Source organism: Leptonotus elevatus, chromosome 12, assembly GCF_054856555.1.
Source record: "Leptonotus elevatus isolate MCC_2025b chromosome 12, RoL_Lele_1.0, whole genome shotgun sequence".
NCBI lineage: Eukaryota > Metazoa > Chordata > Actinopteri > Syngnathiformes > Syngnathidae > Leptonotus > Leptonotus elevatus.
In genome coordinates, this window is record NC_141250.1 from 9540466 (window position 1) to 9556510 (window position 16045).

A 16045-nucleotide genomic window follows, 5' to 3' on the forward strand; every position below is an offset into this window, starting at 1 on the left:
CCCACACGTCGCAAACCGGAAACGGAAACAAAGTTGATGGGGGGGGAAACCCGGAAGTCGGAAGTCCCGCCTCCTCCGTGGCATATAGTCCATATAGGGAGTAGGTTGCACATTCTGACACAGCCATTATTAGCGTTATTGAAGGGTGGTGGTGGTTGAGAGGTTTAAACGACCGCTACTTTATGGAAATTCACCTGGGCGTGGAACGCAACACCTGTGAAAAGTGAGGGAAAACTGTAGCAAATATTTCTTATGTCCCATTCACGAAAAACAATAAGTAAAGTTGCAATTAACGATGAACGGATCTTTGCATCCCCTCTTTCATTGTGAATCTTCCAAATAATGATAAAGCTTTAATTCTATGCAACATTAGATGTTTTCATCAAAGTTTTAATTAAAATATTTTTCGTGCTTCCTGTTGTGATAAATGTCCATCTGGGTTTATTAGTTAAAATGGTTAACGGGGAATATTTTCTTAACTTGTCAAGAAGCGCTACTGAGTAGGTTTTGGGGGATCTTGCTAAAATCCATATTTACAGAAGCATACACCCATGTGCAAAAAATGGTTAGTTTTGGGGGATTGTTCAGACCCCCAAAAATCCACTTATTAAAGCGGTTCAAAGAGGATCTCTCTTGGTGCTCGGGTCCTAGTTATGATACAAATAACCGATTGTTAATTTTCCTATAAGGAGATGTCGTCGGGCAATTCCATGACATGGTTGTCATTAATGCTGTCAAAATGAATCGATTAATCGCCAATCGATTATCAAATGAATCGAGTATTTTAATTAGAGGTGTCAGTCGATTACATTTTTTTAATCGTAATGAATCGCCTGACTTCAATAATTAACTCATGATTAATTTCTTAATTACATCAAACATCTGTTTTTATTTTGGAAAACCATGAACAAACAAATTTGAAGTATGAAATAACCACCAATGACTGGTTAATAAACAGAAATCTGGGGGTGTAAATGCTTTTGTAATGCACATAGTGCAAAACTAAAATGAATCAAATTGGTCGATTGATCGATTGAACAATTGATAGATTAATCAATTCTAAAAATATTCGATAGTGAAGAGGCTACAGCATTAGTTGTCATTCTGACCATGATTGCCACGACGATATTGTGGACAAAGTCCAATACTGTGAAATTTGTGGTAACATTGCACTTGTTTTAACAATAATTCCTTGTTTTTTGTTGTTGTTGTTTTTAATCTAGTTTACATTTTTAGAGAACTGGTGATCAAGCATTTAGCTGTTTAATCAAAAATACAATTTGTGTGAATGATTGATTAAGTTATTATTCACACAATTAAACAATGGTGCACTGGTTTCCCCCCCCCCCCAAACACGTCACAGCTGATTACAAATTAATCCTGATAACAACCGCTTCCTCCTTCTCCTTCTCCCTCTTCAGCTTACAATGACTAACTGAGTGCAGCATTTATACGCTCCGTACTTTTAAATTATTATAAGATGTGTGATGTACATTGTCTAATCACACCTCTGGGGATAAATAGATAACATGAAATGAAACACTCAAGTGAATAGTGCACCACAGGCCGGGTTACATATGTATGCAGTGTTACAGCAATTATGGGGAAAAAAGTGTCAGACACCCAGCGTCTTCTATAAATACAGAAGTGGCTTAAATAGCACAGTTTTACTGTAAACGAGTTTAAATCACTTCATTGGGGAAAACATTCCACACATTTAAGATTTTCTGTTATTATTGTTATTTAATTTATTTCATTTCTTTAATATTATTTTTTATCTCAAGAAGTGCATTCCGACTCAGGTCGAAAACAAAAAGACACTTTTTTTCTTGCCATGTGATTGTTGCTGCTCCCGCGGCATCATATGTTTGTACTGTGCATGTGCAGAGCTTTTCTTCTTCTTGAGCAATCAGTCTTTTTAAGAAGCAGCTAATATTAGACTTTTTCACGAGAAGCAAAAAAATAAGTTTAGCGCATCTACCTCACAGTGCAGAGGTTGTGCTGCCATCTGTGTCTGCTCAAAGATGTCCACAATTCTTCCTTACAATAGCTCCATTTCAAGAAACATATTGTGGTTTTCGTTTCAAGCTCTGTCTGGTGAGCCTCTTGTGCTGTTTCACAAGTGACCACAATTTTTTTTTTAAATAATTTTCAAATTCTTGTGGCTGAATAGTTGGGCAATATCTGAAGTTGCACGTTCCTGCTTTGTAATTTTGTGTATTTGATGTTCATGCTCTGAATCAGATGAAAAAACAAATCTGAAGTTATTCACCATTTACTCAGTACTGGAGTAGTTTTTCACTGAGAACTTACTCTTAAGTAATTATTAGAGGACTACTTTTTATGTATGTCTAATGCTTGAGTTATGTTTTCCCAAAGTAACAGTACACTTGCTTGAGTACAATCTTTGGTTACTTTAGCACCGTTGTCAGTGGTTATGTTATGATTAACTCCTTGAGACCCAATGACTCCAGCACATCCTTTAAGCCTTCTGCTATTGATTCACCTGTATGCTCATAAGGGAAATATGATGCCTGTTAGCATTGGCTGGCCAATCCCCAATCATCAGTTATGAATTGGATCGTGAGGCTGATATAAGGCTCCATGTTGTAGTTGCAAAATGCTTTAATTCACAAAGGTCTTAATCAACTTCCTCTTGAAGCTGGTCATACAGTTTGGGCATTTCTGTCTCATTAAAGCACCTGCGTCTCAGCACTACGGATGGTGGCTCAAGGGTTTTAAATCACGTCTTCAAACCTGCCATTTTCCATTGTTTTGAAAGGGACCATGTCTTTGCATGAGTGTATTGTGGGCCTAATGGTTTTTGTAATGTGATTCCTACACTTACTCTTTTTTTTTTTTTTTTTTTTTTTTTACTAGGGAGTACTCTTCAAAAAAGCTTGTGCATTAGACCTCCGTCGTTGGGTAGTACTATACCATTTCAATAGCGAATTTCTCTTATTACTTTAGTTTGCAGCACGGCCACACGACACATCCTGAAAATGACATTTTTCTGATCACTATCTGAATTTTTTAATCAATACCAAGTCCAAATCACTGATGTAGCCTACCTACCTACATTAGATCATGACTTTAGCGCAACTCCTTGCTTCAGCATATGCTCTCCATACACCATCCATTCTTTCCTTTTCCACTGTCCTTCTCTATTTTGTTCACCGACTTGGCGCCATTTAGTTTTTAATAGCTGAAGGAGATGATGGTGTTGTCAACAAGCCTTAGCGTGATTATTCGGTAGAGTACAGAACCAGATCCTTAGGCCTAATTTGTATTGTTTATACTTACGTACAGCGCACCCTTACTATGACGTACTGTATATCAAAATTGTGCTACTTGAGAACAAAAATTCAAAAATTATATATTGTTGTTTAAATCCAGCCTAATATATGTTCATAAATATCACTTCAAAAGATCAAATCTGAGGTTTTTTTTTTTTTTTTTTGCAACACCTACTACAAACCTCAACAAGCTCATGACGAGCATATATCTTTTATTGTTTTGAACATTATTTTCACAATGTATGGCAGTTGTTACTTAATAGAATGCTATTTAAAACTGCTAAGAAAGGTTTTATGATGTGACCGTTTGGCCCATGATTTCCTATGAGGAGAACTGTGGTTGAAAAGCTTACCAGCACGTGTACAAACTTCGAGGTCCCGCTGCATTCAAAATATCTCTTCATTCCTAGAATGGTCTGTTTCAAAATCGCATTCTCTGCTCATTTACAGCATGGGGTTTATATTACATGCCTTCAAAAAGCCTTGTCCTTTTAAACTGTACACTAAGTGCTACAGGCAAGAGAGCAGCAGACGCCCAGCTAGATGGGAACTAATATCCTCTCTGTTGCTTTGAGCTGAGTATGAATGATCTCGCCCCAACCCCCGCTGTTGTCTCCCCCCCCCCCCCCTCCCAAACAGATGACATCACCTCCTGTGATGGGTATGCCCAAAGGGCAATGAGAGGCAGTGGCGATCGATCATTGAGCTTCCTCCTCCCTTGGGGTTGTGGCTAAAAATGCTGCCTCAATGGAGAAAGTTAATCATTCAGTGCGCTCATCCTGATTATTATTTGATGGACACTCTTAGATGTACTTCGTGGCGCTTTTTTTTTTTTTACACCCCACTGCTTCATATTTTTAGCCTCCGAATTAATAGGGGTAGCGCTGGTAGCATATCGGGGCGTGAATATGAACTACTCACTACATGCCCCAAACACATCCTTAAGTACTCCAACAGTACATAAGTACCGGTAATAAGAGCTCATATAAGCGCTGCCTCAGACAAACGTATGACCGCTGTTTGGAGGCAGGTGACTCAACTCACTTCACAAAAAGTGAAAGTTTGGCAGATATAATTAGGAAAATAGGTTTCAGCTAAAAATGACTTTTACTACTACAATTAACACATATACAAGAATCACTCACTCAAATAAATCGATTCTAGATAACATTATAACAAATAGTAGAAGCCCTAAACTACATTCTGGAGTAATATTTTCTGATATTTCTGACCACCTGCCTATTGTTTTGTTTCATAGTCTGTCAGTCCAACCTTCACGTCCACACTATAAGTCTAGAATTAAAGTAATTAATGAGACTACCTTGCAAAGTCTCAAGGAGCTGCTACTGACTTACACCTGGAATAATGTTTACAAATGTTTAAATGCGGACAATGCATATGGAAACTTAGTACAACAAATTACACGCGCTATACGGAGGGCTATCCCTGTTAAAAGTGTTAGACACCATCAAATGGCAAAAAATTCCTGGCTCTCAAATGGCATAATAACTACAAATTATATAAAATATTTATAAAAAATCCTACTTCAACTAATAAAGAAAGCTACATCAATTACAAGAATAAACTATCACATATATTAAGGAAAAGTAAAACCAAACACTACTCAGACCTTATCTCTGCATCCCAAGGAGACTCGAAAAAATCTTGGAATGTTCTTAATAATATTTTGAACAGGGATATGTCCTCACAAACCACTGTGCTTCCTGAAACACGAAACTGGTCTACCTTAGTTGATTCTTTTAATGACTTTTTTGTCTTCATTGGTCACAATTTATCAGACAAAATTACTTAACCTCAGAATACTTCCTTTGAACAATATTTGACAGCCAACTATCCAAACTCATTCTTCCTGAAGCCAACCAACAGCATTGAAATCTGTGAAATAGTGAGAAAAATGAAAAACTCAAATTCAGCAGGTGCAGCTGAAATTTCCAGTAGATTACTAAAAGCCATTATAGATGCTATTGTTGAACCACTTGTTGTCTGCATAAACCTTTCGTATTCTACTGGGGTTGCACCGCATGCAATGAAAATAGCTAGATTTCTCCCTATCTATAAATCTGGTGACAAAAACAATCTAAGCAATTACCGCCCTATATCCATATTGCCTACCCTTTCCAAAATCATGGAGCGAATTGTCCATAACAGACTTAGTAATTACTTTAACAAACTTAGTATTTTCACTGCATCTCAGTATGGCTTTAGGAAGAATAGGACTACTTGTATGGCAATACTTGATTTGGTAGAAATAATTAACCATGCAATTGATGACAGTTATTGCGGTGTTGGGCTTTTTTTTGACTTGTCAAAAGCTTTCGATACAATCAATATTAACATCTTGATTAGGCAGCTGCATCACTATGGCATTAGAGGTAGTACATTGAACTGGTTTAGCAGTTACCTACGTGGAAGGCAACAGTATGTAGTTGTTAATTTTATTTGAGAATATGTAATCTTTATTAAACATCAGGTCCCACAGGGGTCCATACTAGGACCACTTCTTTTTTAGTTTGTATATTAATGACTTTGTTAACTCCTCAAAAGTGTTCCATAAAATTCTATTTGCGGACGACACTAGTCTCTTTTTGGCCCACGAAAGTCCACTTTAACTCAACTGAGTCATAAATCAAGAACTCTGTAATATTGACAAATGGTTTAAATGTAATAAACTTTCCTTGAATGTCCAAAAAAACCCAACTATATGATATTTCGCCCCTATCAAAAACAAGATTATGCCAAACACATACATTGTTAAATCAATAGACAGACAATTTCACAAGTATGCGCTACCAAATTCTTGGGAATACATTTGGAGGAATCACTGAATTTTAAAAATCATATCGATTTCCTTGTCAAAAAACTCTCTAAATATGTGGGCCTGTTTACCAAACTTAGACACTTTCTTTCAAAGCCGACGCTCCTCGCCTTATACAAAACTCTTTTTGAACCACATTTGCATTACTGTTATGTCATCTGGTACAACACTTTTCCAAGCCATACAAAGAAACTCCAAGCTCTGCAAAAGAAGATGGTGCATATTTTTTCATGCTCTGAATACAATGCCCCCTCCTGACCACTCTTTCATCATCATGGACTATTAAGACTTCCTGAGCTCAGTTTGTACCATAACACATGTTTAATGTATCAAGTTGTCAATAATTTGATCCCTCATCTCACCGACCTTATTCCTACCCGTTCCTCCCAACATGGACATAACACCAGGTACAATGACATCATCACAGGGAAAAGCCAAAGGCTCAAGACAATCAGTTCAAGTGTTGCATGTTGTGGCCCTCAGATTTGGAACCAGCTTGATATACACCTCAAAACCGCCCAACCTTTCCCCATCTTTAAAAGGAAACTCAAAACGGAACTATTGGCTACATGTTTATAATTAGCTGAATCCACTGTCTGGGATCAACGTTTTTTGTTTGTATTTGTTTAGCTTGTTGTTTGTCTCGTTTCTGTTCCGAGCCCCCATTAAATAAGCTATAAATAGCTTCTAAGGGGTGTCTCTTTCACATGTATATGTATATTTAGATTGTCTTTATGACAAATGCCAGCTGTGGTATTTCAATATGTGAATAAATTGAATTGAATTGAAAGTGTTACTGCCACAAATGCCAACACTGAGCAAGTGTTCCTGACTCGACTGACCACTTCCCCTTCGTCACTTTGGCTCAAACAGACGGAGAGTTTCGATGGCGCCCTCTGCGTGCCCGACATCAAGCTGCACAGCAACCCGTCCGCATTCAACGTCTACTGCAACGTGCGCCACTGCGTGCTGGAGTGGCAGCAGAGGGAGGCCTCGTTGGCCCTGGCCTCCAGGAGCTCGGCGCAGAGCGGCGACTCAGACAGTGAGGAGGAGGAGGAGTACCGCGAGCCAGCCATCAAGCTGCCAAAGGTAAGGACGCTCATTTATCATTATGCAGTGAGCTCCCGATAGGATTTTACCTTTTTAAAAAAGAAAAAAAAAATCTATATTTTTTTAAAAGAAATGTAATGTATTATTTGATATCACCTTCCCAGACGGTTCTAATCCCTATCAGGATGATTAACAACGTCGCCTGGCCCACATTTCTCTTTGACTGATTTTAATATCCATTCATGAGGAGCTACCAGTCTAACATTAGGGGTGGAGATGCTGTTGAAAAAAATATTGTCATAATTTACTGTTCATGGCTCGTTAAATCTAACTCCTGCACACATGCAATGCTCCTGTATATCAGCTGTTTTTATTTTCTTTACTGCCTGTTTTTTTACATTTTATTTCTATCACAAGATAACTCTAGTAAGTTTTCAAGTTACACTGTATTTGATTTCTTACAAGCACTGAGAAAGAGAGGATTCGTATACTGTATCTAAGACGAGCCTTCTTTGTTCATTTAGTTCTCAAGTGGGAGCGATATACAAACTCGGAATGGTGATTGCAGAAGTACACCAGAGAATATTTCTTTTGTTTACTCTGATTGGGAATTTAAGTTTGGACAGTAAGAACAGTATAAATAGTTTATCTTCATGCTCTGATTCCTCTGTGCCCGTAGATCATCGGCATCGGCCTGTGTGGGGTCTTTGAGCTGATAAAGGAGACGCGCTTCTCGCACCCCTCGCTGTGCCTGCGCAGTCTGCAGGCCTTGTTGGACATGCTGCAGGGGCAACAGCCTGAGGGTTTCCAGACTGAACCTCCCGACGTGCTAGGTGAGGAGCTGTGCACACAAATCGTTCTCATTGATGTTGGAGAAAAAACGAGGGAAATGTTTTCTATTGGGATAAAGTCTGTCTATTGACCCTGTGTTGTAATTGTATGCCACAGTGTAATCTGCGGTGTATTTGTACATTCATAGTCTGACGATTTGGTGTGTGTGTGTACAGAACACAGTCTGCAATATTACATTTGTTAAAAATTAGTTTAGTGTGTTTTTAACAGTGTTTGAGATGGAACATGGGACAAAAAGTTATGGCATTTCTTATAAATTGAATGTCACTTTGAAACAAGTTAACTTTATTATTGAAATGACATTAAATTGAATGTGTTATTGCTTATTTGACAATGCTTAATAAATATATTAGCCCACCTGTCATAAAAACAAGGAGTCAAACCAGCAGCATTAAGAACTTTAATGCAGAAATCTCAATATTTTACCATTTAGAACAGAAGCGCAAGAAAATTTGACATCTTAAACTGCGTATGTGATGGTCAGAAGGAGAAATATATGTATGATTTATCAAGAAAAACTGCATCCTAACGCGGAAAAAAAAAACTTTGTTAAAGCAAGCTTGTAATAGCTTCGGAACGTATTTGTCGAGGCGCCATACTGCTCGCAGCCATCTTTGCCAGCGAGGAGCAAAACATTAATTGAATACATGTTGTCCTCCAGAGTCCCTCTTCCAGCTGCTGCTGGAGACCACAGTCCGAAGCACAGGCCCCAATGACCCGACGGGACAGGCCATCACTGCCCTGTCCTGTGCCTGTCTCTTCAGCCTGGTGGTATCCTGGGGGGACACTGGCAAGATTCTGCAGGCTGTCTCCGCCATCCTCACCAACAATGGCAGCCACGCTTGCCAGACGATACAGGTGACTGGCCAATAGTGGTGTCTTGAGATATGACTTTAATGTTAATTATTGATATATCATGTAATATTGTAATAGTAGTCATCTTTCATTTAAGATTAAGAATTTATTTGTTTAGCTTTAAGTCTCTTTTTTAATGACATGTTACATTTTTGCCGAACTTCTTATTGTGTATTGAGATGACGTTCACTGCCACAATACTGTGCTTGTATCTCAAGTTTGCACCCTTAAATCGAAGCAAAAAAGCAGCTGACAGACGACTCGTATCTCAATATTCAAAACTTAGGTCACTCATATCTCAAGGCTCTACTGTAGTTTTAAAATTCGTATTTCGTTTACCACCAAGTTTGTTATTATACAGGAAACATCACGGCACCTCCTTTGTGCATTTCTTTTAAGCAATGTGGACAGACCAAATTGAGTTTGGCAAAATGTCAGCCGGCTAGCAGTGCCCTCACTAATTAGTTTACCCTTCCTGATGACTTTTTCTGTTCTGCCAAGTCACTGGCCGTCTCTCTCGTCTAACTACATCCTTAGCCCTCTCCCTGGTACTCAAGCACATTCTTGAAACCCGCATGTTAGGTCCATTGGAGACTGAAAATTGTCCATAGTTATGAATGTGAATGGCTGTTTGTCAAAGTTATCTCGGATTTGCCAGCTAGTGTGGTAGAAAATTTGTGGATGGACTATTCCTAATGACTTCTTCCATCTGCACAATATAGAATAAATCTCTCTCTCCCCAGCCACTATCTGTGGTAGTCACACTCCCTGACTTTAACGTTAGCTACCCCTAAATTTACCCTGATGTGATGTGTGTAAAAATAAATAAATAATAAAATAAAATAAAGAAAAAATTCTGCCCACTTGAAGATGACTAAAATGGCACTAAGTAGAGCACAGACTAGATTTCAACTCATTCACTGCCAATGACGGTCATAGACGTCAAAGATCGATTTTAACTGGGCTGGCAGTGAATGAGTTAAGATTTCTTTCGTTCTGTATTTGTAATTTAGCCTTGAATGGTATTAAGTAATTGGATGTAATCAAGTAAAAACACCTGATTACTTTAAAATGTCTTTGATGCAGTGGTTCACAATAACAAACAATTTTAACTTAACCCATTAAGGCCTAAAGCGCCTGCCAAAACATGTCTCTAAAACCTATGGGTGACTTTAGTCACCCCCGAAAACCTGACGTTTTCATGGAAATTCAACAATGTTCTAATGCCTACTAAATAATTGAAATCAGCAGATAGAAAGATAATTCCCAAAAACATTTCAGAGCTTACACCTGTGGTTTATTATTATAAACCTTCAATATAAAAAAAATCAACAAACAACTGTGTCTTATCTGTGGGTATATTTACCTTCAACACTGGAGCGAAGTTGTAATAACCTCGAGGGGATCGAGTGGTAATTATTCGTCGTCCTTGCCAGCCGTCACGAAGCCGTTGACATTTTCAACATCCTCATTGTCTGCAAACATATTTCTTAACAGTTTGTCACTGTCGACTCGTTACACTGATTCGAATTCCTCCCGTGCCGTCGTCAATCGCGTCATTTATTTCATAACTCCCGCAAATCTGCATCAACCATAAATGCTCAAATAAAAGGACATGCTACGGGGACACGTCACCCTCTCATGTATATTCTGATGCATTTCTTCGGCTAAGAGACCAAGAATTGGTCTAAACAAAATGAGGTATCGGCTCTCCCGGCTTTAAAGGGAGAAGTGCACTGGAGCGCTAACGGCTGGGAGCGCGGTCATGCGCGCCAAGCCTTAATGGGTTAACACAGTCTGATGGAATCAATCAAATTGAGCATTATTATAGTTTTAAAGATTAAAAAAAAATGTGCTTTTGTATTGGAGCCAATTAGATTGTGTAGGTTTACCTAACATAGTGTCAGTTTCATGCCAGCAGACTACAAGCCGTATTTTTCCTCCTGGGTTCTTGCCGTTAAAGCTTTGACAATGCTGAGTCCTCACAAAAGCAGGCTGGCGGGAAGTGTGTACTTCTGCGCACCGCACTTTTATGTGCGTGTGTGTTTGTGTATGTGTGTGCTATAACCGCCGTGGTAATGTGATGTTGAGCTCAATGAGACGAGGGAAAACTCATCAGCAGCGCCAAGAGCATAATTTGCTTCCCATAATAACTCCCCACTATGTAACTAAAGGGCCAATGTCATGCGTTCTATAAGCTTTACTCACACATGCGATTCCCTTAGGTGCCCACCATATTGAACGCCGTGCAGAGAAGCGTGCAGGCGGTTTTGGTGGGAAAGATTCAAATCCAGGACTGGTTTGGGAATGGCATCAAACGCGCGGCATTGATGAACAAATGGGTGCTGAAAGGCGTGACCATCGACGAGGACGAGCGCTGCCTCCTGCAGACCGATGGCTCCTTTCTCTACCTGCTCTGCAAGGATGGACTTTACAAAGTGGGCTCGGGGTACAGCGGCACTGTCAGGGTAGGTGACACTGAAAAGAACATCCGCAATTGTACCTGTAAAATAAATTAAAAAAAATAAAAAATTCTCTGAGACACTGGTTGAACTCCATAAAACTTGATGTTTTTTTGTTTGTTTGTTTTTTGCCATTTTGCAATCAAACAGCAATCAAAGTTTCAATTTCTGTGAAATGGCCATGTAAAAATAAAAAAGCCAACAAGAGAAAACAGTTTGTTCATCCTTTTGTTGCTGACTGAGTCGAAGCCTCACAAGATTAGCTTTTTTAGTAGCTATTATTATAGTGAGAAGTCAGGACAGAAATGCAATAGGAGTACGTGGCAAGTTCAATTTTTAGTTCTTCTGTCATTGTCATATTTTCTTTTTGCCGTACTGTTCTGTGTTAACATCACAAAATGTTTTTGTCTGCCTTTGTGAAATTTGCTTTGATTGTATTTTTAACCAGCTGCCCCAAGATGCCTAGACAAATGAAGCAGCTTTACAACATTGTAATTGTTGTTCCATTTGCAAATTTCCATTAAATTCCCTAACCTATGGTTATCTAATTTCCCTCAGCCATCAGTGGCCTTTTGTATTGAGACTAAACAAGTACGCAATAATAATATAGATAAGAAAGCATAATTTCTACGTCTTTTCCTCAGGGTCATGTTTACAACTCCACATCTCGCATCAGAAATCGAACAGAGAAGAAGTCATGGCTGGGCTTCGCGCAGGTAATTTCAGCTCATGAGTTTGACTCGGCAACTGCATATTGGGCTGTAAAATGTTTTCAGCTAAACCGCATCAAGTAAGCCTACTTTACTGCTAATTGTTTTGAGAGTAAAAATGAGCAGCACATTTGTTGTGTGCCCTTAGGGCTACTTGCTGTACCGGGACACAGGTAACCACAGTATGTCGGCCATCAAGATCAATCCTGAGACACTGGAGCCTGAGGGGGCTGTCACCATGCCAGGTGCTGACATGATGTTTATTTACTTGCTTAACTGTCTTTTTTTAATTTTTAATATGTCAGATTTTTACTTTGTGTGAAGCTATGTTTGTTTTTAATGTGCTCTATAAATAAAGTTGAGTTTATTTGATTCCAGTTCCCCATGTATTATACATTCTGAGTTTTTTTTTTTTTTGCCTCCCATCGAAGTAAGATGACTATTGAGTTTGCAGTCATCAACAGAAAGATTGATTTAAAGTAGCACAAGCGATAAATAGTGAATCTTGACAGTCAAATTTCTCTCTCCAGGTCAAAATTCAGATGGACAGAACATACTCTTCACGGACGGAGAGCATATCAACCAAATAGCAGCCTGCAAAGATGTAAGTCTTAAGATCCTCCAAGATATTTACATGGGAATTCCTCAACATCTATAATGAATTCCAGACATAACCAAGTACTTGACTTCATTATGAATTACACCGAATTACTTTTAAATTCCCCAGCAGTCAAAAGCTCTTTACATTTGTACAAAGCCTCTTCTCGTATAATGCGGTCATTTATTATACCGAGAGAGCTGTGCTGTCGTGTAGACAAGGGTCGTGCTTGCGTATTTGCCAGAGTTTAATGTCAGAAGCTATCTGCATAAGCACATAAAGACTGCGCTGCAACGCAGGTGGGGGGAGGGGACCATGTGAAATCCATAGAACTGCCGTTGCAGTACAGCTTCCAACAAGGGCGCAGCTTTGCGAAAAGAAAATCAAGAGGGCTGTTGCGCATATGGTGAATTATTTTTTTATGTCCCTTGCTGCCTGCCAAAGCTTGAGATGTATTGACTTTAATACAGGTGCAGAGCTGTTTTATTGTTTCGATTTAATTAATAAGGTTTGAGAGCAAAGTCTAAAAGATAAATATTTCAAAGAACAAAATTTTACTAAGCAGCTAATAATGTACCTAAATGTATTACACTGTAGCATGCACATGAATTCCAGCAGTATCTATAGAACATATTAATCTCATGTTTCATATCCGTTACGTGTCAGGCCTCTTCAAAGCATGAATAGTTTTTATTTTAGTTGTTTTTAGTTTTATAACATAGCAGTTAACTTCCCGTAGGTAAGGGATATTAAAACAGTACTTAAAACATGCTGTAAGTGTGCTCAGCAGCCTTATGAGTGTCAGCAATCAAATGACTGTAAAAAACACACAAAAAAACACACAGCAGGTGCATTATCATGTGGTGTTCCTTTAGCAGGACGGTTTTGTGGTGCGCATCTACACTTTGAGCTCCGATCCAAGCCTGCAGCAGGAACTGCAGCTGAAACTGGCGAGGAAGTGTCTGCACGCCTGTGGCATCTCCCTCTTTGACCTTGAGAAGGATCTGCACATCATCAGTGAGTTTATGCTAAACGGACATGATGGTGTTTTCAAATAAACCTTATTTTATTATATAGTGGCTGGAGGCGGGGGGCCATAATATACAATTATATTACACTAATATTACTGGAACTGTATACTCATCAATCCATCCATTATCTGAACCGCTTATCCTCATGAGGGTCGCGGGTGTGCTGGAGCCTATTACTTACTTAATTGTTTTCTGGGTTTGGTCAGTAAACTGAGCCATGATTGGTCGCGACCTGCTTCTTTAGCACAGGTGATGTCATCTTCAGTCGACAGCAAGTGGAAATTTTTGTTTAAGGTATTAATTGTACATGAAAAATAGTGAAGTTATAAAATTCATTCTGGACTAATTTAATTTGTTACTGCTGAAAATGGCTCAATGAGTCAAGTAATAATTTTAAAGACCAAATCAGTAACAGAATCATAATGATTGTGCAGTTTCTGCATCGTCAATTTGAAATAATGTCATGTTTTTATATAATAAAGAAATGAAAATTTGGATACTTAAAAAAAAAAATCTGATTCATCACTTTATTGGAAAACAATTATTGACAGATTAATTGTTAAATTAAAAAATTTGCTAATTCATGTGATTGATATCAGTATCAGCTGACCTCACTCAGTTTCGGAATCTGCTGCATAAAACCCTGATAAGAACACGACTAGAGTTTGATTATTCTACAAATAATAGATTATGGTTCATTGAAGTTTGTATATTACAATATGATAGATGTCTATTTAAGGGAGGAATTTGTTTATTCAAGCATCACATTATTATTATTATTTACATTATTTGTAAATGCACAGTCTATTAGAGTCTAGGCTACTATTTAAGGAAATACAGTATGCATCTCTCTATAGTAGTGTGTGTGTGTTGGCCAGAAGCTATCCTGAGTCCATGAGGTGATAACTCAAAACGCTGTGTTGATGTCACAGGTACGGGCTTTGATGAGGAAGCGGCGTTGCTTGGAGCTGGCAGGGAATTTGCGCTGATGAAAACTGCCTCTGGGAAGGTGAGAGTGAATATCATGTATTATTTAAGTCATACACTGACTAACCACATCAGTCAGTACAAAAAGTGATAGATTGATTTGATCAACACACAAAATAGTAGCGATGACCTATCCTTGCTATTGCTATCTATTTAGGGGTTATTAGATGTGTGTGTACCTAATGTTCAAGGGATAAAGAGGCTTAGAAACACTTTCTTCATACAAACAGAAGTCAATGCCAAGTATGTTGTTAGGCAGGGGTGTGAACAGGGTGTAGTTGGTTGCTTCTGTGCAGTGGGTGTGACAGTGTGAGGCCTCGCCAGATAACAAGAGGCCAGCTTGCCTATTGATCATTACTTTGGACCTGATTGGACAAGGGTCTTACAACACTTCTAAGTACCTACCCGTGGCATATAACCTGTGCTCACACCTACTACTTAAACTATGTTGACTACAGAGAGAAAATGAAGTATTGAGTACATATCTTTATAAATGTATAAATACCACAGTTTTTCACTTGTATTCCCTCATCCTCCCATGTCAGATCTACTACACAGGAAAGTATCAAAGCCTGGGTATAAAGCAGGGAGGCCCTTCCGCTGGAAAATGGGTGGAACTTCCTGTCACCAAATCTCCCAAGATCCTTCAGTTCTCCGTCGGCCACGATGGCTCCCACGCATTGTTAGTGGCCGAAGACGGAAGCGTTTTCTTTACCGGTTCTGCGAGCAAAGGAGAGGACGGAGAGTCCAGTATGAGAGATATCCACATTTATTTAGTTAGGACTCCGAATGCAAGATAACAGAATTAATGTGATGTGTTATTTCCCCTGCCACCCTGCGCAGCTAAAAGCCGGCGACAACCCAAACCCTACAAGCCTAAGAAGATGATCAAATTAGAGACCAAGATGGCGGTCTACACGGCGTGCAACAACGGCAGCAGCAGCATCGTCACCAAGGATGGCGAGCTGTACATGTTTGGAAAGGACGCCATTTACAGCGACAGCACTTGTGAGTTCATCATCAATAAAAACACAGTGGAACCCCCTAAGTCAAATGCAGTATGTAGCATGTAGTAATTTGAATTTTAAACTGATTTTTCTGCGATATTTTTTTGGTGATGCCACCATTGAAGTGTGCCTGGAATGGCAAAGAGGAAAATGTGATGATGACCATAGAACAGAAAAATTATCTTATGTGACCCAGGAAAGGGTCTGACTGGTCAGTATAGTATGGCAAATATTAAATATATTGTAAATTGCATACACTGATATATTTTGCCATGCAGATGCTAACATAAATGCACAATGAATATCATAAAATACTTCACAGCGCTCAACACTTATTAATGCCACAAATACCTATTAAACA

At 38.9% G+C, this 16045-nt stretch overlaps 1 protein-coding gene across 13 annotated transcripts in view; it reads left to right on the forward strand.

The window, feature by feature from the left end:
* The window catches only part of mycbp2 (MYC binding protein 2), an 80525-nt gene that overhangs the window by 5903 nt on the left and 58577 nt on the right, over positions 1-16045 (forward strand). For 11 of the 13 annotated variants that reach the window (XM_086090496.1, XM_086090501.1, XM_086090505.1 and 8 more), the window contains exons 3-13: positions 7006-7221; positions 7862-8015; positions 8696-8892; positions 11115-11357; positions 11996-12067; positions 12210-12306; positions 12592-12665; positions 13535-13676; positions 14623-14699; positions 15223-15427; positions 15521-15685. In XM_086090496.1, the coding sequence (XP_085946622.1) occupies positions 7006-7221; positions 7862-8015; positions 8696-8892; positions 11115-11357; positions 11996-12067; positions 12210-12306; positions 12592-12665; positions 13535-13676; positions 14623-14699; positions 15223-15427; positions 15521-15685 (1642 nt within the window). The remainder of the gene's footprint in view (positions 1-7005; positions 7222-7861; positions 8016-8695; positions 8893-11114; positions 11358-11995; positions 12068-12209; positions 12307-12591; positions 12666-13534; positions 13677-14622; positions 14700-15222; positions 15428-15520; positions 15686-16045) is intronic. The other 2 variants (XM_086090497.1, XM_086090509.1) reach the window with 1 other exon arrangement.